This window comes from Aquila chrysaetos, chromosome 5, assembly GCF_900496995.4.
Source record: "Aquila chrysaetos chrysaetos chromosome 5, bAquChr1.4, whole genome shotgun sequence".
Taxonomy (NCBI): Eukaryota; Metazoa; Chordata; class Aves; order Accipitriformes; family Accipitridae; genus Aquila; species Aquila chrysaetos.
This window is the reverse complement of record NC_044008.1, coordinates 62,036,315-62,063,624: the sequence shown is the minus strand read 5'-3', so window position 1 is coordinate 62,063,624 and position 27,310 is coordinate 62,036,315. Positions and strand designations below refer to the sequence as shown.

General features: G+C 43.6%; 3 protein-coding genes across 15 annotated transcripts in view; 1 reads left to right on the top strand and 2 right to left on the bottom strand.

The window, feature by feature from the left end:
• The window catches only part of IQGAP1 (IQ motif containing GTPase activating protein 1), a 76,929-nt gene extending 73,955 nt beyond the window's left edge, over positions 1-2,974 (bottom strand). The window contains exons 1-2 of one of the 2 annotated variants that reach the window (XM_030013329.2): positions 2,741-2,974; positions 884-983 (exon numbers count right to left, since the gene is read on the bottom strand). In XM_030013329.2, coding sequence (XP_029869189.1) covers positions 884-983; positions 2,741-2,792 — 152 coding nt within the window. In that variant the 5' untranslated portion in view covers positions 2,793-2,974. Of the gene's footprint in view, positions 1-883; positions 984-1,886; positions 1,906-2,740 lie in introns of those variants that run through there. The other variant, XM_030013330.2, reaches the window with a different exon arrangement.
• A 5,068-nt stretch (positions 2,975-8,042) lies between these two features.
• TUBGCP4 (tubulin gamma complex associated protein 4) lies at positions 8,043-21,895 on the top strand. Its single transcript, XM_030013331.1, has 18 exons — positions 8,043-8,178; positions 8,254-8,382; positions 8,951-9,073; positions 9,576-9,629; positions 10,029-10,085; positions 10,660-10,739; positions 11,437-11,638; positions 13,578-13,743; positions 14,899-15,023; positions 15,744-15,794; positions 16,205-16,310; positions 16,658-16,765; positions 17,001-17,139; positions 17,613-17,790; positions 18,741-18,875; positions 20,011-20,127; positions 20,587-20,726; positions 21,044-21,895. Exons 1-18 carry the CDS (start codon positions 8,101-8,103, stop codon positions 21,054-21,056), a joined length of 2,001 nt encoding a protein of 666 aa, XP_029869191.1. The 5' UTR covers positions 8,043-8,100; the 3' UTR covers positions 21,057-21,895.
• A 1,260-nt stretch (positions 21,896-23,155) lies between these two features.
• The window catches only part of TP53BP1 (tumor protein p53 binding protein 1), a 38,122-nt gene continuing 33,967 nt past the window's right edge, over positions 23,156-27,310 (bottom strand). For 11 of the 12 annotated variants that reach the window (XM_030014475.2, XM_030014476.2, XM_030014472.2 and 8 more), the window contains 5 exons: positions 27,098-27,310; positions 26,360-26,454; positions 25,141-25,340; positions 24,136-24,281; positions 23,156-23,496 (listed from right to left, as the gene is read on the bottom strand). In XM_030014475.2, coding sequence (XP_029870335.1) covers positions 23,309-23,496; positions 24,136-24,281; positions 25,141-25,340; positions 26,360-26,454; positions 27,098-27,310 — 842 coding nt within the window. In that variant the 3' untranslated portion in view covers positions 23,156-23,308. Of the gene's footprint in view, positions 23,497-24,135; positions 24,282-24,777; positions 24,970-25,140; positions 25,341-26,359; positions 26,455-27,097 lie in introns of those variants that run through there. The other variant, XR_005932449.1, reaches the window with a different exon arrangement.

The following is a 27,310-nucleotide window of genomic DNA, read 5'->3' as shown; positions in this document are numbered from 1 at the left end:
ATGACACAAAAGTTACACACATGCTGGTGGACAGGAATAAGATCAAAATTATTTCAACGTATTAAACAAAGATCAGGAAAAATCATATTCGGCAGGATCAAGTGAAACGTAACACACTCAAGAAAACAAGATAGACTGTATAAACACAGGATGACGAACAAATTCCAGCAGCACACCTTCAAGAAGAAGCGTGGCAACTCAGCAAAACATTACTACATCATACCATTATGAAAACGTAGATACCATGCCATAACGTATGATACTAGCATATCTGTCAGAGTACATAAAACAATCCTTGTGCTCTAGTAAGAATGCATATTAACACCCCTGTTGGAAAACTCTTCTGTTTTGGCAGTGCACTTCCAGAAAGACATGGAGTGAGTGGAGAGAAGTCAAAACAATCTAGGGAAAAGTACTGCAGATCTATTAAATAGGACCCACAGAGAAATATGCAAGAACTGCGTTTTCAGTCTAAGAGAAGGTAAGTGCAAGGAAAATAAAGTTACAATTTAAATTTGTAAAAGGTTGCAGTTAAGAAGAGAATAACCTGTTCTTCAGGTCCATCGATAAGTAATGAGGTAAAATTGCACCATGACATACACAAGTTAGATAACAGGGAGAACCCATCCAGTGCTAGGAATACTGGAGCACTAGAGCTACGGAGTCCTTGTCACAAAAAGTCTTTAAGAACATGTTAGATGAGTACATCAGAGGGGTCAGTTGTTTGGGGAAAGGGGGGGGTGTCTGTTTGGTTTTTTAACCAAATCTATAGAGCCACTAAGAAACACAGACAAGAGGTAAGCTGCACCCAAATTATTCCCCTTACCAAATATCACAAGTTTTTTTTTAAAGCACCGGCAGTTTCAAAACCACTTATTCTTACCTCTTTGCTTCCTCCAGATGACAAAGGTATTCATAGGCTACATTCTGGCGTCGTCTTTCATCCATTTCCTCTGCTGTTAATCTCTCATTATCCAAGACAGCTGCAAATAGTCAAAACACATTCTCAGGTGGTTGAATATTGAACGTAACTGAACATGCACACCTAAAATCAGATCCAACTTTTCCCACAGAAACCCATCACAGGTTTTATTTGACTCAGAAAAATGAAGGACCAAGTCTATCTGTTCTTTACAAGCAACAGAAGAGACCCTGTTTCCTTATCCTTCCTTGTCACATAAACTTGCCATCTTCCCTCTTTCTGATTTCTCAATTTGACCATGATCCAATTTCTTCCATCTTCCAATTTCTCAGAAACAGTCCTTCATTTTCTTATTTTCTTTGAGCACAGAACATATATATTCACATCATATAATCCCTTCTGTATCTTTATAGTCCATCTCTAAAAAAAGATGGAAATGCTACTCACAATCCTCATCTGGAAGGGAATCATTCAGATCTACAACCTGCGTGTCATCTTTGGATCAAGCTGAGGACCTACATAAGGGTATGTACCTAAATCTTCCAGATCCTGTGTGTTTAAAGCCTCAGTGATAAAGCCTGCTCTTTCTGCTCTTACAGCTAAATACCTCATCTATGTGCTCATGTAAAAAAAAAACCCAAAAAACCCACAACTTTTTAGGTTTTGTGGACCGACTTGACAAATAGGAAACGTGTCATACCGTTATTAATCAAAGGTTAGCTTACACCTAAAATGCCTTCAATAAAGGCATGCATGTGATGGTGTATCAACAACAGCACTTGGGATCAAAGAAGATCTCGGTTCAAACTGCAAAGAAGCCAGTTTGGAGTACCACAAAAGCATCTTTCCGATTACTCCAACCCCACCCAAAGTTACAAGAGCTGAAAACGGTCCCAAACCACAGGGTAACGCCTACCAGTAAGGAAAAATTCCCTCCCCTCCCAACTCAATCCTTCCTTCTTACTTTAAGCCGAGTGTCCAGCACTCAACCCTTCCTCCAGCACTCCACCTGCCGCTGCCCGCCCCGGGCCCGCGTCGACGGCCTCGGGCGGCACCGCACGGTCTGACCGACTCGCTTACGACACCTCCCATCCGCAGCACCGTGTTTTTCCCCGCTCTTGCTCATTTTTGACGTGATACCGTAGCACAAGCGAGCACGTATCTCGGACACCTCGAGCTAACACCTCCCTCTCCACAGCAAGCGTATGACAGGAGGTGGAGGTGACCGATCGGGACGCGCGTTTCGCCCGGTAAGGCAGGTGTCGTCGCCGAAATCCGCGGGACGGAAGGCGGCAGGGACCGCCGCGGCCCCGCGCCCCTCTCCCGCCGGGCGGCCGCCGCGCGCCCTCCCACCAGGGGCGCCCCCGCCCCGCGCTTCCCCCCCGCCCCCCCCCCGCCCACGGCGGACATCTTGGGCGAGGCACGGAGCCCGCCCGCGGGAGGCGACGGCGGGAGAGCCGGAGGACGCCCCTGCGCTGCCCATCCACCGCTTTCTCCCGGCGCTCTTCTCTAAGGCTCGGTGAGGGACGTCGAGCTTGGACGAGCTCCCGCGCCTCACGGCGCCCACCCCGCGGGAGGCACGGCGGGCCGCGCCCCGGGGCCCGGACGGAGTGCCGGCGGGGCCCACGGCGCCCGCGGGCCAGTCCGAGAGCCACGGCCCCGCGGCTTGCCCCGCGCCTGCGGCGCCCCAGCCTCCACTCCCAGCACCTTGCCCTGGAAGGGACGGACAGCGCGGGCCGGGCCGGGCCGGGCGTCGCCGGGCAGGTCGTTGCCTGGCGCCCGCGCGGATGTCCGGACCCCGGGCGCCCCAGTACTCACAGCCATAGTGGGGCCGGGACATAGCCAACCCGTCCATCTCCTCCGCCGCCATGGCGCTGCGCTGGGCCGGGGCCGGCCGGGAGCTGGGCGTGGGCGCGGCCGTTCCTCTTCCTGCCGCACCGGGTGTGGCGGGGGAGGAGCCGCGGCTCCTCGCTCTCTCCCTCTCCCCGCCCCGGCCGCCTCCGCCACCTTCCTCTGCTGCCGAAGCGGGGCGATAACTTGCCCTGCCCTGCCCTGCCCTGCCCGCGCCGGCCGGACTCGGCGCCCGGCCTAGCTCGGCCCCGTCCCACAACCCCTAGCCCCGACGGACCCCGGCCTGGCCGTCCTGCCCTAGCAGGTCCCTGTGTCCCGCCCCGGGCCCTGCCCCGCCCCTCCCCGGGGTCCCCCTCACAGGGCCCCCGCCCTGTCCCTGTCCCACCCGTAGCCCTGAGCCTTCCTGTCTGCCCCAGGTCCTGCTCTGACCTCAGCTCTGCCAGCCCTGGTACGTGGGACGCAGCCCAGGTCAACCCAGTCATGACCTTATACCTACCCTCTCCACCCTTCCAGGCTCCTCACGCACACAGCCCCACCATGCCAGCCCCCCGCCCCCGCACACAGCGCAGCCAGATCGGCTCGGCCTTGACAGTCCGGCCCCCTTCCACACACCTTGCTGGGCCAGGCTTCCGGGCTGCATCAGCCCTCGTCAGCAGCAAAACCTGGCCTTGCTAGACACAGTTGCGCCCTTCCATCTAAACAGCTCTGCTGACCACGCCACGGTAACTCACCTGAAATGTCAGCCACAATTTGAGGCAGGGTGCTCCAAAACATCAGCCTGCAACAACAGCAACACACAGTAGCACTGCCACAGGAGATAATCGTGTCCTGAAAGTTCCCTTCCTCTCAGTGTGTGGTAAGCTCATCTATTACTGTTGCTTTGCCTAGTTCTTGTTCAAGAGTCAGAGTACCAAAGATGCCATCATGTGTCCATTTTAATCAGTCCCATGAATTTTGCTGCCAGGGCATAAGCTTACTACTTCAGCACAAATTAAGTAATTCAGTAGACCAATAGCCTCTATTAGGAAAAGCATCACCAACAGGTAATGGAGGGGGTCCTTCCCCTCTTCCCAGTGCTGGTGAAACCACATCTAGAGTACTGGGTCCAGTTCCAGCTTCCCCAGTACAAGGAAGACATGGACATAATGGAACAAGTTCAGTGAAGCACTGAGCAACTGATTAAGGGCTTGGAGCACCTGATGTATGAGGAGAGGCTAAGAGAGGACAGAACAAGCAGCAATGGGCAACAGACTGAAATTCATGAAAGTCCACCTAAACATAAGAAGAAACATTTTTACTCTGATGGTGGTCAAACACTGAACAAGTTGCTCAGAGAAGTTGCAGACTCTCCGTTCTTGGAGATTCTTCAAACCTAACTAGACACAGTCCTGGACAACCCGCTCTAGTTGACCCTGTGCGGAGGAAGCGAGGTTGGACTAGAGACTTCCAGAGGTCCCTTCCAACCTCAATGATTCTGTGAGTCCATGAAAAAGTATATTTACATAAATTTTTTAAAGAGTCTGTATGAAAGTGAGATCAAGTGAAAGCTGGTTTTGTTGATTATAAGGGTACATGTCAGAGATCAACAGTTACAGAAATAACTACATATGTGAATGCCAGACACCAATTACAAAAGGTTTTATAACAAACAGTTATAGTTCTAATTATTAACATTTATTTGCATTACTTCACATGTGGCCACTTTGCAGTTATACAATGAGAAGACATTTAACATAATGTTTATATGTAGATTGTGGAATGCAGAACTGGTTTTGTTCCCCCTAAAAATTCCGTAATATTTTTTGCACAGTCCCACAATCCTCCCTAAAAAAAAAAAAAATCCTCATAAACTTACTCTTTCCTATAAGACCCATTCTGATAAGAAAAATAAAACATGATCATCACACATCATCAAAGAATCTGGCTGAATCTCTTCAAGGTTATATTTCAGTGGTTCCTGTAATAGCCTCCGATTTAAGCTTTCTGGTCTTTGTTACCATCTCTGCTAACTGTTGTTTATTAGGGTTTGTGTATCTATGTGTTTAATTTATTGCCTCTCCTGTTTCTTGTCTTGTCTTTTTTTTTTTTTCAGATGTTAAATAGGCACTAGCCAGATAGCCGTACAAATAGCATTACAGAGGTACCTATTTTTCTTGTTTCAAAATTCGAGCAATCAATTCTGTAAGAAGTACTTAACTACTTGGTCTTAATGCCTAATCATTAGGCTTCCTATGGAAAACAAGAGCTCCAAAATTCAGTCCTTTATTTAAACTACTGTTATCTCTTCTTTTGCAGGTATTTATTGGCCACTTCCTTTATGAGAAAGATTATTTCTGTGAATGGTGCTGAAAAAAATACATGGTTAGAACACCTGAAGACTCTGAAGCTGTGATTCTGTAGTCACTTAAAGATAACCTAGCCGCAGGCTACCACTGAAACTTAAGGAATCTCTAACCTCTTCAAATCTTCCTCCAAACAGGGCAGTATATACAGTTATCACACCTCCCTTTCCAAAGTATTAAAGTCTTGCAGTCCAAAAAAGATTGGAAAATAATAGCATATTCAAACAACCTTCCACTGAATAATTGTTCACATGTATCCTCATTTCTGGCAAAACAAAGCCTGAAGATGGAGTAGGATCTGGTCTAGGTCCCATTTAGCACTAAGAATTCCAAGCCATCACTTATTCTCTCTACAGCACACATAAAACTCTCAGACAGCTGGAATAACATACGTCTATTGCCACTACATCTTAGCATCCTTGATTCTGATGATCCATCTCATTCTTATTAATTGTTTTTTTCTTAATGCTATTTTATATATTTCAATCATGTACAGCTGATCATGACCTCTCCCTTTAGACCCCATTTGTCCTGGATAAGTTTAACTCTTATCCTCTATGTCTGTAATAAGGTTTAGATCCCTATTCATTTTCACTGTCTTCTCTAACTACCCAGTTTAGCTACATGTTCTGTGCCTACAGGGTCAGAATGTCCTGTAGGAATCCAGATGGAGCTGTCTTAATTGAGTATGTATTTTTTACACATCTATATTGAAAAATGTATGTGTGTGTGTGTGTGTGTGTGTGTGTGTGTGTGTGTGTATGTGTATATATATATATAAAAGACTCCTAACCATCATATACTTGATGATACTCTTTTGTATATGGTTGCATGTTACGCTATGGATTGCCAACAGCAGAAGTTGCCTTTTGGCTCCCAGCATCAGACCAAAATCATAGTTGTCAAATGAGACAAGTTACTGACCTGGTTTTAAAAGAAACATAGACATACACACAAACATCCCCATACCACCCCACACCCCCCAGTGCTAGTTCACAACTGCACTCTCAGTGCTAGCCCAGATCAGTCCCACAGCCCTGATCTGCCCATGTTTGCAGCAGGGAACTTTGCATGAAGCTCTGGAGAAACTGTGAGGGAAACAGCTGCACACTTGGGGCAAGAGAATGCAGACCACCCCATCCCACATGCTTCCACTGCACCAGATAAGTCAGGCAGGAAAAAGGGAAGTCTGGCTTTCAGAATGGGTCTCCTCAATCCCCTTTGCTTCCAGACTCTGCTTTTGCATCCTGACCTCGCTTCAAATGGCCCAGCAGCTGCCTGGGATACAGCCCTGCATGCACACTATCTGCAGGACTCCACATGGAAGACAGAGCAAGTGACAGAAAAGCATGGAGCCCAAATCCTGCCCAGTTCTGCTGATAGTCATGACATGATGCTAGGGCACAGCAACAGGTTGCTGCAATAGCAGAAGAGTCCTTACTCTTTGGAGGCAAGTTAGCAATCTCCCCACGATATCTCTCCTCTCCTTCCCTAGCTCATGACAGTGCAACACGGGCATACTCTGTACTAGCAAAAAGGCTTCTTGAACTGGAAAATTGTGCACTTGTCCCCACGCACCAGGTACGGTTTCTCTTGAAGGACCTGTAAGGTCCAAGGAAGCCCCACAGCTACCAAGAAAAACAGAACAAAACAAAAAAAAAAGGGGGGGTGGGGGTGTAATTCAATGTTCTTTTTTTCTGTGGTACATACTCTCTGTCTTTTTATCCACTTTGTAATGCTGTTTTGTTTCCTATTTGTTCTCATGTATGTTCTCAATTATTGAGCCATCACTACATACTTAACTGCCTATAAGCTATCTATAGCATGCTTAGCTTTATAATCTACTGAAAATAGTATTTAAATTCAGCATTAGTCAAAGCCTACCTGCTAGCACAAAACTTTTGGTCAGCAGCATGGGATTGAACCAAAGCCTTTTACGAACAAGGGAAGGGCTGCAACTAACTTCAGCACTGCAAGATTTAAGCCAACAGTGCTAAATCTCAAATACAGCTTCCTAAAAGCAGGAACGGCACATAGCTTTCCTGGCCCAATCGTATACTGTGATATTTACGTCAATGCTGAACAAGTTCCTAGCCAAATTCCTCAGTCTTTATTCAGACAACAGAAGCTTTGTCAATATAAAGAGGATAGTTTTGCTATACTGACACATGATAGAATGACACTGTTGGGGCTCTCAAGTTACACATAAAGATAGCTATAGACAGCCAACGCGTACATGTCAGAGAGACTGTATTAAAAGAAAAAATACTTTAGAAAATGAGACAATGTACTAGGAGCTTATTCATCCCTGCACAGAAGTTCTTCCTCCTACATTTCAGACCTCATTGTGACAAGCTGATCATGAGCCAAATACACATTTAAAATGGACAGTTAACAGACGTCTATGATAGTTAACACTAATTTCTTCTAAATGAAATAGAGTAAAAATGGGCATGAGGAAGAACACTGCCAAAAATAGGAAAAAGAAAATGAAAAGGGGATTGCTAAAAACCAGTTTGTTAGGCAACTCCACAATCTTGAAAGTAGGCAGCTTTGATTAAAAGACTACCTGGGTTACGAGAGAAGGTGAAGGAAAGCAATATAGTAGGCGGAGAAAGGTAAAACTGGCATTGATAAAACACTTACAAATAACATGAGAAACTGATAAAGAAACCCGGTAAGGCATAGCAAAACCAAGAATCAACCTGGAAGGCTGCGGATTCGCTGCTGTCCTGGAAGGGACCTTCCGGACCAGCCCTTGCCACCGCAGCCCCCCACCTTACTCAGCCGCCCTCCCGCCGCACGCCAACGCGCCCCAAGAGCGGCCAGGGCGCCCCTCGCGACGCGGCCCACCCCGGCCCGCCGCCCCCGGGGACTCCCCGCTCCCGCCGGGCCGCGGGGCGCCGCTGACGCCGCCGCGCGGGCCCGCCCTTCCCGGCGGTCCTTGCGCGGCTCCCAGCAGCCCGCGCGGCGCCGCGCGGCAGGATGATCCACGAGCTGCTGCTGGCGCTGAGCGGGTACCCGGGGGCGGCCTTCACCTGGAGCAAGCGCGGCGGCCTGCAGGTACGGCCCGGGCCCGCCGGGCCCCCCACGGCGCGCCCCGCCCCGCCCTGCCCTCACCGCTCTTTCCCCCCTCAGGTCTCTCAGGAACTGCCGTTCCTGCACCCCAGCGAGACCAGCGTCCTGAACCGGCTCTGCCGCCTCGGCACCGACTACATCCGCTTCGCCGAATTCGTGGAGCAGTACACGGGACACGTACAGCAGCAGGTGGGGCCCCCGCTCCGCTCTGTTTCCCGGGCGGAGCGCGGCGGATGCCGGTCCGGCCAAGCTGATGTCCCGCGGCGCACATCCGCACTAGCACAAACAAATGCGCTTCCCCGAGCAGAGCTCCAGAAAGCTCTGCGCGATGCAAATAAGGGAGGGCGCAGAACAGCCGAGGATGGACCAAATGTAAAATCTCATGCTTGGGGAAGTAATTTCTGGCCACTGCAGACTGGCCAGGGTTTGTGAACTGTACAGGATGCTCATCCCTATGTTGTAGCGAGTCCTCCTCACAGTTTGTAAAGAGCTTTGAGATTCCAGAGGCGTACATAAGTACAAAGAAGCACTGAAGTTACCAGTGGTTCCCGGCACTTGCATATGTCCCCAGAAGAGCTAAATAAAACTCTGCTCAAGTAACTCTCCTTGTGCCAAACTTCTGGGTTGTTTTCTGGTGGGCTAAGGTGCATTTCAACATGTGTGGACCACTGGCTGCTGGTGTAAAACTGCACAGCATCTCCACTACTCTTTAGACCTGCACTGGGGAGCTGATGTAGATTTTATTGTTCGGTTTCAGGACCATCATCCGTCTCAGCAAAACCAGAGTGGATTACATGGCATTTATTTGCGAGCCTTCTGCACAGGTCTTGATTCAGTGCTGCAGCCATATCGACAGGCACTACTTGACCTTGAACAAGAGGTAAAGGAGAGAGACTTGGAACAACAGGCTGTCCTGCTGCTGACAGATTGGAACCTTGTCATTTCTGCAATTAATGTGCTAAGTAGTAGTAGCTAAAGAGGAGACAAGGTATTTTCCTTTCCATATCAGGGGTGGCTTCCAAATTATTCCTGTGAGATGCCACTGTACATGACTCTTCATTCAAATAAGCATTAAGTCCCTTCTGCCTTCAATTCAGTAAGTGCCCCATCTGCCTCAGAGCCCAGTGCTGTCTCAGACTATTGTGACTTCTGTTTTCAGTTGTAAAGGTTTTGATTAATCTCTGCTAGATTAGCAGCTGTTGTATGTTGGCTACTGTCACCATCCAGTGGTTGCTATAGCCTAAAATGGGACATGGCCCAAAAATACGTGGCAGCAAAAAAAAGCTGTGGGAACTAAAGGTTTGTAATATAGAGCCAAACATGCTTTTTTACTTACCCATACCTAATTTTAATTTTCATTAATTGCTTTGTTGTTCTTACAGTTTCTGGCCGACCCGCATCTTTCCATCTCACATGTTAATTACTCCTTGGACCAGGTATGTCATGTTAATAAATAGGTAGTGCTCTTTGGTTACTCTTATCACTGCTTGAGTCTAATAAGAAAGTGGGTGGGATAAATACAGGTTAGTCTTTTCAACGCCTCTACATTGGTAGTCCCTTAATCATGCTCAGAGGATCACTTGCACTTTGACGCAAAGCTTAGGTCCTCTACCTTGACCCTTGCATATTCCTTACTGCCTGTGTCCACTGCATCTTGGTCCAGTGGAGGGAGGACATAATTCCTAGAGATTTCATGTTTCTAATCTATGGGGAAAGCAAGATGATAGTTTCATTAAATTATTTTAATCAGCTGCTGTCCACACTTACTCAAGCATAGGTTTTCTCTCTCCCTTGCATAGCAACCTAATTAAATATTTTTGCTCCTGGTTCTGCAGTTTCAGTTACTTTTCCCCTCTGTGATGGTCATGGTGGAACAGATCAAGACTCAGAAGGTACAGTAAAATTGTAGCTAGTTTCTCTTAAGTTTCCTTTTTAGCTAACAAAGTTCTTTCTGCCCCCATCCCAGACCTTTAATACTAGGAAAGAATGTAGTTTCAGTAATGGGTGCCCCATTCCTAGTACTACTGTAAGTATTGAATAACAATTTTGCAAATCCATTTACATTGGATTTGACTTTTTCATTATCAGTATGATCTTTGATTACTTGCATTTTATAATCACAATACATTTCATAGTACAAGGTGCTGCTGGTTGGAATTTCTTCTTTTCTGAGTCTGTTTTCTCACACCGTCACTTGGCGGGGGCAGGGAGAAAGGCAGAAGCTAATGTGTTCAGAAAGAGGTGCTTACTTTTTGTTATGGGAAATTCTTGAGAGAAGCTTGGGTGTAGAGCCACACATAGAAGGCCTCTTCACTACATGGAGTACGTTACATCTTTCTTTCTGTAAGACTTGTGCAGCTTGTTAAGGCATTTTCTTGTTAGCCAAAAGCATAGTGTTTAAATGTCTGAAAAGGTCAGTACAGATTCAAATAACAGACCTGGTGTAAACATGTTTTCTTTCTGCAGATTCATGGATGTCAGATATTGGAGACAGTCCACAAACATAGCTGTGGGGGGTTGCCTCCAGTTCGCAGTGCTCTTGAAAAGTATGTAGATACAGTAAAGCTATTATTTCATTCTGCTGTAGTAACTGGAGTTAGCGTCAAAGTGTTTATCTTACTTTTGAAAACAGTACATGCAAAACAGGCTTGCATGATATAAAAGTAGGAGTAACATGCAGGGAAAACTGTCACAGTCCCCATTATTTATCTAAAGCAGACTTACGGCAGGAATTAAGGCTTTCTCCATACTTTGGACTTAGGGCTGAGGAAAGTTCAGACCTTATGTTTTTTCTTCTTTTGAGGTCTACATGAACTGTTTTGCATGTGGTAGACCTGTTACTGGGTTTTGATCCTTCAAAAGGATAAATGTGACTGAGTGAGTGTTGCTAGGTTTGTATGTCTTTGGGGAGAAAGTCAGACTACTTAAAAGACAACTTGTGGTCATGCTGAAATGGTAATTGAGTAGAAACAGCAGGACTGGGAAGCCACTGCAAACTTACTTATACTTCTGGTATACTAGCAGATCTCAGTGGAGAAGTCACATATTCAGAGGATATGTTCAGTTTTGCAAGTGATCAGTCCACCTTTCTCTGTTTAAAAAAAAATAAATTTAAAATTCCACATTAGCTATTTAGCACTTGCTGTATTGCCTGGCTGACTAACTGGACTTTCCAGAATGATGAACAATGAGGTTTTGATCCCTGCGTGCAAAGGTCCCACTGTCTGTTTCTCTTGACCTCAGGATTCTGGCTGTGTGTCATGGAGTCATGTATAAGCAGCTCTCTGCCTGGATGCTGCATGGATTGCTACTAGACCAACATGAAGAGTTCTTTATCAAACAGGGCCCCTCTTCTGGGAATGTCCCTAGCCAACCCGAAGAAGATGATGATGACCTAGGAATTGGGGGACTTACAGGAAAACAGCTGCGAGAACTGCAGGACCTGGTAAGACCGAAGTCATAGCTTGGCATCCTTCAGTCCTTAGGGAACTAAAGAAGAAATGTCTTCTGCTTTAGTGTGAGCTATGCTAGACTGGACATATATTGAGACAGAATATTGTAATAGGTTGTAGCTAGGCATAAAGGACAGAGACATATCGTTTGGCACAGTTGGGTAATCTCAGGGCAGAAAGCCCTGTGGATGGAATCTGTAGATGCTGATGTCAGGTAATTGGAACTGCTGTACTCACGCTGCTCCTGACTGACTCTTTTCTGATTCCTTATGGTCAACACTGTGATCTGCTCAACATAGGCATTGGTGGTAGTGTGAGCAATTGCAAAGGAAATGGTGTGGGGAGCTTGGGTGTTGACTTGCACCCTTTCTGTTGGCAGCTGGGACAGGTACCTTTCTTGCACAACCATTTGTTGTGCAAATGTTACCTAACAGGGTAATACTACTGACATTACTGCATAAAATGTGCTATGCGAGAGTCAAGAGGCCGCTAAGAACATGTCCAGGGTGCTAAGTTAAGCAAGGGTGCAACCTGCCAGTATACTGGTGAAATGTGGTAACTCCTCATGTAGATGGCATACCATTAGAGCGCCCTTGTGCAAAGCAGCTTTCTCAATGGAGTAATCTTCCACACTCTGTGCATCTGAATAGTGTCTGCATCAGGAACCAGTGGGGAGCAACTGCAACTCTGTAAATTCATACTCTAGTTTACTGTGAGAAAACATTTGATGGGCACCCATGGTGTTAGTGTACTGCATGCACCTTGGCTGTGAACACACAGAAGATTCACCCCTGAAACACCATGTTGCATACTAATTAGGTGCCCTGTACAAACAGTCTCTGCTGAGGACAGACTACACACGGGTGAAAACAAGGGGGAACTTTAAAAGGCAGTTAGTGAAAAATCTGTTATTTCACTATGTCAGATATAGGAATAATGTGAAAATTGGTGAGTCTTCTAGATCCATGGTGGAAAATGTAGGCATTAAAAAGATGACAGCGAGAGAGCCTAATGAACTCTCTTCTTCAATATTATTGACTTACCAGTGTTGGCAATTCTTCAGTCAGAGAGTAAAATAAGAAATCCTGAGTGTTGATGGGATAGACCGATAAAATACTTGGGTATTTCCTCATCTAAAAGTGTCAGAAGAATCTTAAGAAAAGAATTGCCAAGCTGTTAACATCAGTATACAGTACAATGAACTCTCCTATTAAAAGGAAGAATTCTGTAGGTGGCAAACGTTCTCAAAAATTTGTTAGCATGGTGTTTTTTGGATTATGGACTAATGAACCTAATTCTCCAATAAAAAGAAAGCCAAATGAAATAATCAGTATTACTTCTCTGAAGGAAAGTCTTGCCTCCGTACTTGGGAGTCCTTTATTAATACATTCAGAAAAAAGTTAATGATTGCTGTATTGATTTAAACACCTTTTGCAGGAACTGAGAAAATTGCTTAATTTATGCTAGGAAGCATTCAGATCTTTAACCTGTTTGCTTACTAGTGGAGGTGTTTACATTTGGCCTGTATCACAAGTGTTCTAGCAGTGTTAAAACATATAGGAATGGGTGTAAGGGAGGATTATTTTTGGTACTGCTAATTAACATTGTTATGGATGCAAAAAACCTAATGTAATGAATTGCAACAAAAATGCCTTTTGCTGATGTAACATTATCCTTTGGCAGAGCCAATTTGCTGCTATTCCACAAAGTATTAGCTTCTCCTGATGAAAGCAGTATCTTCTCTAGGGAGATATGCTAGCGTACCAGAAGTCTAAAGAAGTTTGCAGGCTTACTTAAACAATGCAAATTAGGATTGCCACCTTTCTGCTTATTTCCAATGTACTTGGATTCCCCCACCCCTTTATACACCTTTTCTGCCTGGTTTTCTCACACTTTTTTTGCTTGATGTCTTTCCCCTGGTGTCTCTGACAGCGCTTGATTGAGGAGGAGAACATGTTAGCTCCATCTCTAAAACAGTTTTCTCTGCGAGTAGAAATGCTGCCTTCATACATTCCTGTGCGGGTGGCTGAGAAAATCCTCTTTGTGGGTGAATCTGTGCAGATGTTTGAGAATCAAAATGTTAACCTGACCAGAAAAGGTAAGGATCATCTTCCTTGTGGTCTTTGCTCAGTTATGAGTGACTGACAAGTATCTTCCAAAATGCTGTATTAACGAATTCCTCAACAGTCACTGACTATTGGCTGATTTCTTCAGAACATAGAGATGGTTGTGCCAGGACAGAGCAGTGGTCCCAGTGTTCTGCTTCTGATTGATTCCAAGGGAGTGGTATAAGAACAGGATGAGTAAATAATAACACTTTCCAAACATAGTCTCCAAGTTTCCAGCAACAAGTCACCATGTGATTTGCTCTGGATAAATAAAGCAATAGCAAAGGTCGTGTTTTCTTTTCAGTTTGCATCCTTGTCCCTGAAGGGTGCAGACAGACACAAGGACACAGCTTGCTCCGAGTATGTATGTTGCAGAATGGTGCCATAGGATTAAAACGCATCCACAAACGAGATTAATTGCAAGGTGGTCCCAAAGGTCACAGTGGAAGACAAATTATCAAGATGGAGCCTTTAAGTCAGCAAGAGAGAGACAATTCCAGCTGATGGTTCTCTTTGAGAGCCTGATAAATTTATACTGGAGATGGTTTTGGAAATATATTCCTACACCAACTGGGGAGGACTGCTGTGGAGGCTCTATCTTGAGCTTGTCTAGGCAAAAGTACTCAAATGACTTGAGCAACATTGCAGAGAACAAAGGACCAATTAAATTGGACTGTTTTCTTGCCTTAGCAGAAGCAAGGTGAAAAGAAATTGGTCTTCTAGCTTAGTTGGTTAAAAAAAAAAAAATCCCCAGGTTCAAGCAGTAGGGTAGATTTGAAAGGGGCAGGGGCAGGTGGAGAGCCAAACCAACTGGTTAATGTCACAGAAAAGTTGAGAGTTCAAAGATCTAGCTCAGTCCTAGGAAAAGGGCTGTTAGTGGCAATCATTTACATAGAAAATATTTTAGGTTTTTACTGATACTACAGCACTGCCATGTCAAGTGTCTATACCATAACTGTACTTGTAGCAGTAATCTTGTACCTTGGTACTTGTACTTTGAGGCCTCGTCAACTTCACATTCCTCACCAGACCTGAGGTGGTGCTGCCTGGACAGCCTTTCTGCCCCACTGTGCTGGAAGGGGTCTGCTCTTCTCCAAATAGTATTCCTTTTTATTGTCCAAAACATTTTTCTCATTGCTGCACAGGCTCCATCCTAAAAAACCAGGAGGACACTTTTGCAGCAGAGCTACATCGACTCAAGCAGCAACCGCTCTTCAGTTTGGTGGACTTTGAATCAGTGGTTGACTGGATACGGAGCACTGTTGCTGAGGTAAGGATCCTAGAAGAATAGCTACTGTACAGGCTGAGGAGCTCTTCAGTTTTGTGAATGACTGGGAAAAGAAGGGGGCTCTTTAGAATCAGTGATTGAACAAGCAGGTAGCTTTCATGTTCTTAAGGGGCTCAGAGCTTCATGTTACCCCAACTTCTAATGAAAAAAGGACATTAACAAATACTACACGCTTTCACGGGGGAAAGAAGGGAATTTTTATGTATTTTTTTATTTCACTTGAAACAACTTCAGAACTTTTCATCATGCTTTCAGCATATTAGATGGTGTCTCACTGGACAGATTCTTTGCTTTGGCAATTTTTAATCTTTTTTTAATTTGAGGTGGGGGGGAACCTGAGAAGATGGGGAGGTTACGGAAGTGAGAACAAAGCTAGGGTGGAACTGATTTTGTAAGAATTTACTTATTTTTTTGTCATGGTTCTTCATGTTTCTTAGGCAAGAGTTTCTTGCTGGTATACATCAAGAGTGTTCTAACTAGTAGCATGGGCTGCCTACACACAGGATTCTTAGTTTGTTCTCTTGTGCTTTATATAGCATTTTATATAGGTGCTATATATATACATATACATCATATTTATATATACATCATTTATATATACATCATAAGTATTTTAAGACAGCTACTGTTCTCACTGAATGGTTTTAGATAAATCTGAGAGGATGTTTCTTTTGTTTTGTTTGGTTTTTGTTTCCTCACTAGCATCTTTGGAAACTGATGGTGGAGGAATCAGATTTACTAGGACAACTGAAGGTAATGTAACTGCTAGCTTGTTTTTGCTACAGCAGTTTAAATTTTTTTCTTTCTTTCTTTCTTTTTTAATGGCTCTTTCCCTTTAAATACTTTACTGTCTTGGATTCTACACTTTCTTCTTTTAGGTAAAGCTGTTTTCATTTTCCAGGTCTCAAGAATGAGCACAGAGTGATAGAACTTGGGCAGAGACAGAGTTAGAGGGGTATGTGTATGTGGTTTCATGGTTTGCATCTTGAAGCAAAGGCAGCATAGACTTTCTGGGCACTGGATGAAATTCAGAGCTCTCCAGCTGTGTTTTCAAATGGCAGAAGTTGTCCAAGCAATAATGAAAATAGATGCTATTAGCTAGGATGCTTAAAATTTCTGCTCAGTTTTTGATATGCTTATACACAAAAAAATTATCTCCACAGATTATAAAAGACTTTTACCTTTTGGGAAGAGGTGAGCTCTTTCAGGCCTTCATTGACACTGCACAGCATATGTTAAAAACACCACCTACAGCTGTAACTGAACATGGTGAGTGTTGCTTATTCACTTACCAAACTGTCCTTGCTGTGGTATAGCAGGAAAATGGTTAGCCACGTCCAGTACAGAAGAGCTCTATCTTATCCTCCAGATATTGTCATTCGTTTTGAAAGAAACAGCACTCGTGAATTAGAATGTCTCACAGAGTAGGTGAAAATAACATCTCAGAAACTTTCAGATGGCAGGTTTCTCTCCATATTTGAGACTGGAATTAAATGAAACTAGTGGAAATAGCATGTCAGTGTAGTCTTTTATGGCCTAGCATAAATAATTAATGGGTGCAAAACTAGCACTATCTGCATCATCTTGTGTTACTGTCTGTGCTCTCTTCTTGTCAGATGTCAACGTTGCATTTCAACAGTCTGCTCATAAGGTGCTGTTAGATGATGACAACCTTCTTCCCCTGCTTCACTTAACCATTGAGTATCATGGAAAGGAGCATAAAGGTATCTACTTGCATTTTTAGTCATGAGTTAAGAGGGCAGATGATGATCTTGTTCTCAAGTCTTATTACTGACCCTTCTCTGAAGTTAAAGAAATAATAACTTTGTTCCCTTTGGAGCCCTATGTGATGGCCTAGCCTGCTTTGGCTCTTCTTATTCTGTTCTTTCCCCTTTTCTTCCTTGCCATGGTTGTCTTGACTAAGAAGATGACTTAATTCAGCACCTCATTTGTTTTCAGATACTTCTCAGACTCGTGAAGGGCCTTCCCGGGAGTTATCTCCACGTGAAGCCCCTGCATCTGGATGGGCAGCTCTGGGCCTTTCTTACAAAGTTCAATGGCCACTACACATTCTCTTTACTCCTGCTGTTCTGGAGAAGTAAGTACTAGGTATGGTCTTTGTATATTCATCTATAGGTTCCCTGATCTCAGGCACTCACTAAGGTGTTGGGGATTTTTCCTCTCCATGGAGAGAAAGGTAGAGCTATATTACTTTATCTTGCTCCTTGAACTGTGAAATGACTCTTTCCACTTACTCATATTGAGGATACTTGTTGTAATGACAGTAAGACCTGCAAGATGCTGACAAATCTGCACTATTTTACAGAGTGCTACTTTGACAAAGCATTGTAAGCTCTTCCCTCCTGACGGTGAAATTAACTTTGTATTTTTTAGGTCAGTGACCAATATAAGCAGAAATCTGTTACTCTGAGATGGGCCATCACCTGACCCACCCTGTCTGTTGGCAGGCAGCCACCTCCTCTTTCTTTTTCCATCTTGCAGTTATGTTCTCCAGTACCAGCACCCAAGGAAGATTTTCATCTGAAACAACTTTGTATTTTTTGACTGTAGGTACAATGTTGTGTTCAAATACCTGCTGAGTGTGCGACGAGTCCAGGCTGAGCTACAGCACTGTTGGGCTCTCCAGATGCAACGCAAACACCTGAAATCTAACAGAACTGATGCCATCAAGTGGCGTCTGAGGGATCACATGGCTTTCCTCGTGGACAATCTTCAGTATTATCTGCAGGTCAGGATTATAGAGAAAGGTAAACTGTATCAGTTAATCAGGAACTGGCAGAAATGAATGGAGGGAGGAGCACTAAAGTCCTGCCTTTCAGGGTTCAGATTCCTTGTACCTTAAGGAAATCAGGATTTCCTTTGGAACAAGTCTAGAACTTTTTCTGAGTTCCCAGACTTAGTGCTACAATTACAAAGTTTCTGGACTTGTGAATCAGTGAGTGTTACTGGAAATGCAGGAGTTTCGGCTCTCTAGTGCTACTAAATATTTGTGAGAAGCCACAGTCATCTCTGAAGTAGCATCATTAACATACCATCCTGGCTTCTCCCTTGCCCCTTTAAGTGAACTCCAGTTTGAGTTAAGTGACAAGTTGGTTTGGGTTTTTTGTTTGGTGTTTGTTTTTTTTTTTTTTAAGAATTGAAAGAAGCCATATTCTGACACTTTAAAGTAAAAAAAGAGACTTTTCAAATGTAAACACCAGTTCCTAGTAGTATGATTTTGTGAGAATTGCATATCATTTTGTTAATAGCCGTAACAGGTGAATTGAGGGGACCTGGCTTTCTAAATTCTCCAGAGTAATGTGGCTGAGCTTTTGCACTGCAGCCTTTGCCCTGAGATTCCAAATACTATCTCCCAGTGTAAAATTCAGAGATGACTACAATCAAATACCTTTGTTTACATGCTAGCTATATACTTTTTCAATAGTTAATCTTAAAGAAAGTGACCATTTCCCTTTCTACTTAGATAATACTTAGGCATCAAAAATTGTGTGTGTGTCACCCCATTATGTATTGCTGTTGTATATAAGTCCCCATTCAGGAGGCAGAGAGAAGGTGATCCTCAGCCTCTAAGGTAAGAGTAGCAATAAGGAAAGTAAGTTGCTTACAGAAAACTTCTGGCTGGTCGGAAGTACTCCCATTCCTCAAGATACTAATGAGCTTTCTTTACATATCCATCAGGTGGATGTACTGGAATCTCAGTTCTCACAGCTTCTGCAGCAGATAAATGCCACGCGAGATTTTGAGAGTATACGGTTGGCTCATGATCATTTCTTAAGTAACCTGTTGGCTCAGTCTTTCATCCTCCTAAAACCTGTAAGTAGGTCTTGTTTTCACCTTTTTCTACAAATTCTCCAACTGCCCTAAGAAATACACCTTTTGTGAACAGATAGGACAAACCATCTCTTTTAAAACAGATCAGTCATAATCTCCTGTAGAGCACAGACTAAAATTCTAGGAATAAAGCAGGTATAAACTAGAACAGATAATTGAATTAAGATCACTTAATTTACAGTTGGTAAGTGTGGATGCTGCATTCCTGGCAATTTTAAATCAAGATTATTCCAGTGTTCTGTTAACCTTATTAACTTAATTTTTGTTGCTATATTTTTCTCACAGGCAATTTTATTAAAGTACTGGTTAGCATAGTGCTGGGAACTGTATTCCTGCGGGACTCATTCTGAAATTCATTAGATTAGGAAAAATTCCCTTTCTTACTTACACTTTAGAGGATAAAAATAGTTGATATGTTCCTGAGTGGACTTTAAGGGTCTTTTTTTATTGTTGTTTTAGTCAAAAATATGTTACAGTGTTGCCAGTATTTTTTTTTTTAAACATGTAGCCTCACAAAAACAGTCCCAAATAAAACAGTGGGAACACAGGTCTTGTCTGTTTCATTACTATTTGGTCATTCTATGAGGCTATAGTATAAAGGTGGCAGAATACTGATTATCCAGTCTGGAACTTTTAAGTGTTCCAGTAGTTATGTCTGTGAGGCATTTGGGGTTTCTTAATGCTCTTGAATGCAAATTTTCTTGACCAACTGATACAAAAGAAATTCCAAGTTTTGTGAACAGTGAAACTAAGGCCTTGAACCACAGCTCTTGCTGTTCTTTATTCTTCCTTCTCAATCCCGAAGCTGCAAGAATGGCCTGCTGGTTGGATGGGGAAGCCAATGTTCAACTTCCGTGCCTATGTGGATGGCTCATGCCAATTGCTGTTTCCCCAGTAATGTCTGCAAAAGGTTGGGGGGTGGGGATTTAAGTCCTTTTTCCATAGAAAACCTTACAAAAATGCTACAGGTGCTTTAACATCTTCCTTGCTGATTGAGAAACATGGTATCAGCAACATCTTGATTATGAACACTGCAATTTTTCAGGTACTAAGAACAGCTTTGTCTGCATTTGAACTCTTGTTTAAACTACTACTTTCTACTTCTTATCCTATGCAGGTTTTCCACTGCTTAAATGAAATTCTGGATCTTTGTCACAGTTTTTGCTCTCTGGTCAGTCAGAATCTGGGCCCATTAGATGAACGGGGAGCTGCACAACTCAGTATTTTGGTGAAGGTGAATCTATGTTTATATGGACCTGTTCTTCTCCCATGCAAACATTTGCCTAAGCAGTCATCTCGGCTTTAACAGCTGTATAACAGGAGGGAGTTTAAGCTGAGACATTCTATATGAGTACTTGCAATGATTTTAATTAATCAACTGTTCCCGAGTTTAAAATTCTCTGTGCACAGAGAGGATGAGTATGGGCAGATATGCAGAAATTACCCTATTAGAATAGAAAGGAGGTGGATGGATATCAGTCGGTGCCTCTACCCCTCCTTTTGGATACCTAACACCTAATAATTCTCACGGCTGACAGCTTACCTTATAATGGACTACAAGCATCACTTCTCTTGCAGTGATTCTTTTTTTCAGGCTGTTAAAGGGATTGTTTAGGCAGGAACAGAGATGAAAGGCTTGCTTGCTTTCTTTCTCTCTTGAGAATGCCCAGAATTGACTACTTCTAATTTGTAGGGATTCAGTCGTCAGTCATCACTTCTCTTCAAGATTCTCTCTAGTGTTCGCAACCATCAGATAAACTCTGACTTAGCTCAACTGCTGCTACGCTTGGATTATAACAAATACTACACCCAGGCTGGAGGAACCTTGGGCAGGTAGGAATATCTTCAAGGTTGCTTGTAGCATTGTGCTGAGGTACTTGAAGTACAAAGTAATCTAAATGATCACAAGTAATTTTTATTGATTGTGTAAGCCAAAACAATTAGAAGCAAAGTGTTGCTAAATACTATGACAGAAATGAAACAAGCCAGCATAAGTTCATTTTTATCTTTCATATGCTTTCTCCACTTTGAGTTTGTTTTGGCATGAAGTTGAACTAGCTGCTAGCTCATACTGGCTGAAGAATGTTCAGGTGGGTTGATAAAGGGCATTCTTTTCAACATGTAGTTAATATTGTACCCTTCTCTTGCAGTTTTGGGGTTTAAGCACCAAGACCTTTTCTTCAGGCTGTGACCAATGACACATCAAGCAGTGGAAAGGGGTGCTTTTGGAGAGTTTGCACTCAACTGAGTTTCTCTGTAGCTGGCTCTTGCCTGGTGAACCACCGTTTCAGAAGGAATTGGCAGGAAGTGCCACTTATGTGAGGCTGCCCAGTGATTGCAGAAAGCTACTCCATTTTTTCTGAACTAGTAAAAACATGCTTTCTGCAGCCCTGCATATACTTATAAATGCTTCTAAAGGAGGCAGTCGGTGCCTCTTCAGAAAGTGAAAAAGCAACAAGAATTATCATGACTTGACTCTTCAGCTGGACTATGATCCTTTGCAAGTTGGAGTATGGAAGAAGTAGTCTATTGTTCTTGACTATGAATGAAGTTTTGGCTGTATTCAGAAGTTCCACTTGTGCAGTAAACTGATTTACAGTACACAGTGTCTGTTAATCAAATACATACCTCCAGGTAAATGAAACAACTGCAATAGCCATTTGAGGTGAGGGGGGAGGGAAGAAGGAATGGATTTGAAGAATCTCTTATACAGTGCACTGTTGTAGCATATCTGTATAAGTAAAGGAGCCACTAGTGATGTCACATGCTTTCTCTATAAAAATAGATTTTGTGTGCTAAAATTATGCACATCAAGACGGAAGTAGCTTTGCCCTGTTCAAAGTACAAAGCTCGCTCTGCTCACAGAAAAGTGTGCTAGAACTAAAACTAGGGAGAAACTTAATTAGGATGCCAGCTCTAAATGTACTGTTTTCATTGAAGGCTATTTGGAGTACTACTAGTGACTATCCTACTGAACCAAAATAAAACCATCTTGTCATGCAGTTATGTGGAGTATTGTCAATGTCTGCACCCAAGTGCAAAGGGACTAGAGTGGCACAGCATCCTATTTCAATGAAAAGCAGTATCTGGCAGAACTTCTTGCATGTTACCAAGATTTCCTAGCATTGCTATAACAAACAGACTATCTTGCCATAAGTCCATTTGGATGAGCAGCAGCAGAAGGTCCATCACTGGGGTATAGTACCAGGTTTCAAAATTTGAACACAAAGGCTGCCAGGAAGCCAGCCTTACCCTCAGAGGGTTGGTATTTTCACAGTATCCAAAGCTGCAGATCTCAAGCAGCAGGACGGGGAGGGAATCTGGTCACTCAGAAAGACACAGTAACAACAGACAGCAAGTGTAAGGCCTGGCATCTTCAGTGCACTATAGCTGTTTGTAGTAGGACTGTGCCTGATGCAAAGTTTAAAACCGTGTGACCATGAAAAAAGCTAGAAAACTGGAGAAAGGGTGTTGAAGTTTGGATGTGGGATTTATAGACCAACACCGTCAGGTGACTGAGCTAGGAAACAATAGGGGAAAAAATATACATCAAGAAAGACTTACACTTTTGAAGCAGGGGAGTAGAGACTGTGTACAAGGCTGGAGGGAGGCCTGGGTATACCTCTAGCCTATAGCATTGTTGGAGTGAAGAGCTGTCAAACTCAGCTGTTGCCTTTTATGCCAGTTGACCACTAAGATAAAATGCCTGGTTGTGAATGCAGCAGCTCAGAAGCAGATGATTTACCCCATTACCATTTAAACAAAAATACACAGCACTTACATACTCTTTGTACCTCAGTCTCCCAGTAGCTGAGTTGTCCTAGGTCCCTGTGTCTATATCTTGACTTAGGTAGTCTGCACTAGGGCAGGTTAATACCCATAGTCATAAAAGGAAAAAAAGAGAGGTAGCCAAAGCAAAAGGGCACTTTGTCCTAGAAATTCTTACCAGTTGCTTCAGCAACATCTTGGTGAAATTAATGGAAAGGAGCAGTAGCAAGCTGGAGGAGCACGCAACATGCTATTCTAACAAAAAGAAGTGCTGAACTTGGTCATTGGGCATTCACTTCTGTAAAATATAGGCTGCCAGTTGAGAACAACCCTTTCCCTTCTTTTATAATTGTCTTTGTGTTGAGGCCAGTCTTTACTGAAACTAGAATATTAGTACTATTCAGCTTAGAGAAATGTAAGCATTTCTCTTCTTTCCGCCCTCCTCTGGAGGCACAGCCCTGGAATAAGTTTAGATAAATGACAGTCCCAACAGCTACCACAAGAGATTGAACATTTATTTCATCATAAAAGTCCAGCGGATAAAACTATATACAGTAATTCATGCACACTGTCCAATTACACAAACATTTAAAACCTGATTAAAACACAGTCTGCACAACAGTGGGACATCAGGGCAAAGTTTTAGTTTAGTGGGGGACATAGTCATGTTTATATTTTGGATGCTTGCTGTAGCCTACTCTCTCCCCAGCAATAAGGCTCTGGATCACCCACTCTTGCGAGACAACAGGCAGCCGTAAAGCTTCTGCACACTTCAAGACACCAGCTGGGCAGGAAAAATCAGTCACCACCACATCATAAACACCCAAAGCAATATCTGCACAGGAAGAAAGACAGGCATCTATCAGGTGAAAAAAAGAAAACAGATCTTCTCTGCAGCAGCAGATCAGTGTGTTTCACCACTACGAATCTCTCTTCCATGTCCTCTCATTCCTAGCCAGTGAATTGTCTTTGTAAGAAGTTAAGACATGCTCTACAGCAACACTGCACTGCAAGTACAAGATTCCCTCTAGTCCAGATAGAAATTAACAGAAAACCAGTAGCCAACATTACAGGCAAGACTAGATAACCATGAGCCCTGACCTCAGGCTGCAAGTATGAGGGCCTACATCCCATATGGAGAGGGAGAGACAGCTGAGTTCAGAAGGACAAGGAAGCACAGTTTTAGTGGCCTACAGATGGTCCAGGAGCAACTGTTGCCTATTTCCCCCTTTCAACATAGGCTGGTAGCTGACAGCTTGTGTCCTGAATTGCTGCAGCATCTCCTCTGGAAGGTAGGTCTTCTAGATGTAATCTTCTAGATTACATTCAAGCAGAGAGCTAGTGTCTGCATTTTCCCTCCCTTTATGCTTATAGACAACTTTGTAAACCATCCTAAGTAGTTTTAAGTCATACTAGAGACCACAGTGGCATGGGATCCCCAAATACTAGGCCCAAGAAACTGGCCAATGAGTACCTTTGTTGTGAGCATTTGAGTAATGCTGTTTAACAGATGCTGCTCCCCCTGTCATGAGGATTTCAGACCACAGATCCAGGAAGTTCTGCTGCTGGTCTGACACCAGGAGAACCTTCAGGTTATGGAATGGGTTTTCTCGTGGGTGCCTGTAGAATAAAAGAGAAGTGCAGACTGCTAAGAACATCCAGGAGTCTGGGAATTTATTTGAGGACCATTATCTACTACTTCTAGTCACCTGATTGGCTCCCATATTGGTTCTTTGAATATCTTGCATACAGTGACCTGTTCGCTTACCAACCCTCCTGAAATACTTGGAGCAACTATCCTCTGTTTATAGATAGTAAAACAGAGCTAGACAACATTGGTGAGGGTTGTGTGCAGCAGCCTAAATCTAAAAAGTTAGGCTAAACTCCTTCTTAATCCTGAACCATCTTTTCTGTGCATATCCAAAATGCCTCTGCTTTGACACGGCTGAACAGGCAGGCAGGCATCAGTCTCCTGCCCAAAGCCCACAGAGATTTACAAGCTGCTTTTGTCCACCCCTCACCTTGCCTGAGGAGTCTGACCTGACAATTGTACTCTTAGAACAGATGTACTGGATTGGACTCTGTAGAAAATGCAGAAGCTGGCTTCAAAACGTACCAAAGGAAAAGGAAACTGCAGTAATATTGCTCTCCTTTATCCATTTCTGAGCAATTGGAGAAGTCAGCCAAGTGTGTGGGAAGCCTTGCCTGAATTCCGTCTTCCTCATGAGGAGACAGACATCTTTCCTACTTCTCAGGAAACTGTCTTTTCTGTATACGGCACCCAAATGTACCTTGGTGTTAGAGGTCACTGTAAATCCAAGGAAAAAGATGGAAGTGCTGTTCCTATATGGAAGGGAAAGCATGGGGAGCAGTACTAGGGACATCTTCAGTACTTGTAACATTCAAGAGCCTCCCCAACATAACAATTCTCTCTAAATCCTTGGTCTGTGGACTCAAATCATAGTTATTTGGCACTTACCATTCTAGCAATTTTTGCTCCTGGAGGCTATAGCCAGCTGGCAAAAGGTAATTCCGGTAATTTTGAAGCTGGTTAGCATGACAGCTATCATGGACCCAGATATGAGACACACAAGGGATCCCTCTGGCAAGGCACAGCAAGTATTTCCGAGTTCGACAATGCTGGTCCGCAATTAAAAGACACTGATATGCTGCATTACACTTCAGGGGAAATAAAAGGACATGTAAACTGGAGACAATGCTTGCAAAAAAAACCCCAGAAGTTATTCTGCTGCTAAACACTATAAAGAAGAAAACAATCAAAACCCTGATTTTCACAGCCACATTATGTGAAAGGTGAATTAGATAAACAGGTTCTGAAATCAGGAGTACCTATACCAATCACTTGTTCCAAGCCATGTAGTTCACAGGCAAAAACTCTGTCTAGTAGTTTTTCTATCAAAACTATCTCTTCTAGTTCAGACAAAGGAGAAGATTCATCTTTTAGTTTGCAACTCAGTAAGTCACTAGAGAAGACTCTGCAGCCTCAGGCAAGATGCTTCAAGAACAATTTACCCTCTCTATTAAAAATCTAAATATAAAGTAAAAGTGACAGTGAAATTAGTTGTCCAAGTAGATCTAGTAAGTGAAGAGCAAAGAGCTCTTGTCTGAGGCACAGACCTGTGGTGAGACCCCATCTGGAGTACTGCATCCACTCCTAGGTTCCACAGTACAACAAAAACCACAAGACATACTGAAGCAGGCCCAGCCAAGGGCCACTAAGATATCTAGGCATTGGAGCATCTGACATACAAGAGGAAGCTGAGAGAACTGAGCTTGTTTAAGCTCAAGAAGGGAAGGCTTGGGTGGTCTTATCAATGCATATTCATGACTGATAAGAGGGTGTACAAAAGATAGAGCCAGACTCTTCTCGGTGTTACCTACTAAAAGGACAAGAAGCAACAGGTACAAATTGAAATACAGAAAGTTCCATTTAATTTTTTTTTTTTTTTTTTTTTTTTTTAAATTGGGGGTGGTCAAACATGGGATCAAGCTGCCCAGAGAGGTTGTGGAGCTTCCATCCTTGAGGGTACTCAAAACCCAACTGGATAAGGACCTAAGCAATCTGCTCTACCTGATCCTGCTTTCAGCAGGGGGGATTGGACAAGATGAGTTACAGAAATTCCTCCCAATGTCAACTATTCTGTGACTATTGTTCTAGATTATTAGTAAGCCCTTACCTGGGTTTCATTGAAGTCTTCCAGAATATAGCCAGCTCCTGCTCGCAGCTGCTGTGCTATGTAATGTTTGTCATATGGAGTAATCTCTAAAAATTCTACAGCAGAAACAGAAAGTTCAATTTTTGGCTATAATCTATCTGCTTATGTCCGTACACTCCTCAGTCTAGAGAGCCCTCATCCATTCCAGTAAGGGACCGAGACTTTCTCCCAAGAATCTCTACAGAAAACCCTTGGAAGAGTCAAAAAAAAACCCAAAAAACCCACAAAACAAAACAAACAACAAACCCCAAAACAGCAGCGGAAAGGGAAGCACAGCACTGGCCAAACTAGCCAAGTGAGCGCCTTGTCACCTTTTTCATGCTGCAGTTCATTGCATGAAACATGATCTTAGCAAAGGCAAACTGGAGCAACCCATTCGTGCTTTCAAGTCCTATGTTTCCCAGCACTATCTCAAAACCTTCCTTCTCGTATTATACTATTCCTGAGACTGCTGATCTCACTAATTTTCACACCTTTCTTAACTTGCTGAACAGCCCTATGATCATCACTGATGTTTGCCACATTTCAGGCTGTAAATTCTCTAAAACAAAGACTGAGTCTTAGGTCCTTTCTGCAAAGGATTAAAGAGCAAAATGGTAAAACAAGCACTCACACAAATGCCTGATCAGACAGCATCCAGTGTTTTTCCTAAAGCCACAGCATTCCACCTGGAAATGCAATAGGTAAGATTTGCCTCACCTTCTTCTTCCTCACTACTCCCTGTGGGACCATCTGATGGCTTCTGGTGATTGACCAATTTGTCACTGGGTGTTGCCATGGTGAGGAGAAAGGCATAGCCCAAAAAGAGGGTCTTATTGTGAGGCAAGGGTCCATGATGGTCCTCCAGTACTGGGGGGTCTACAGCATCTACACCTTCACAGGTGCTTACAAACTCTCCAGCTCTCACAGACC

Excerpts from the sequence above, each read along its gene's own strand:
- TUBGCP4 (XM_030013331.1), top strand. The coding sequence starts at position 8,101 with ATGATCCACGAGCTGCTGCTGGCGCTGAGCGGGTACCCGGGGGCGGCC. Across the intron at positions 17,140-17,612 it reads ACTCCTGCTGTTCTGGAGAA|GTACAATGTTGTGTTCAAAT; the intron begins GTAAGTACTAGG and ends TTTTGACTGTAG. Across the intron at positions 17,791-18,740 it reads ATCTTCAGTATTATCTGCAG|GTGGATGTACTGGAATCTCA; the intron begins GTCAGGATTATA and ends CATATCCATCAG.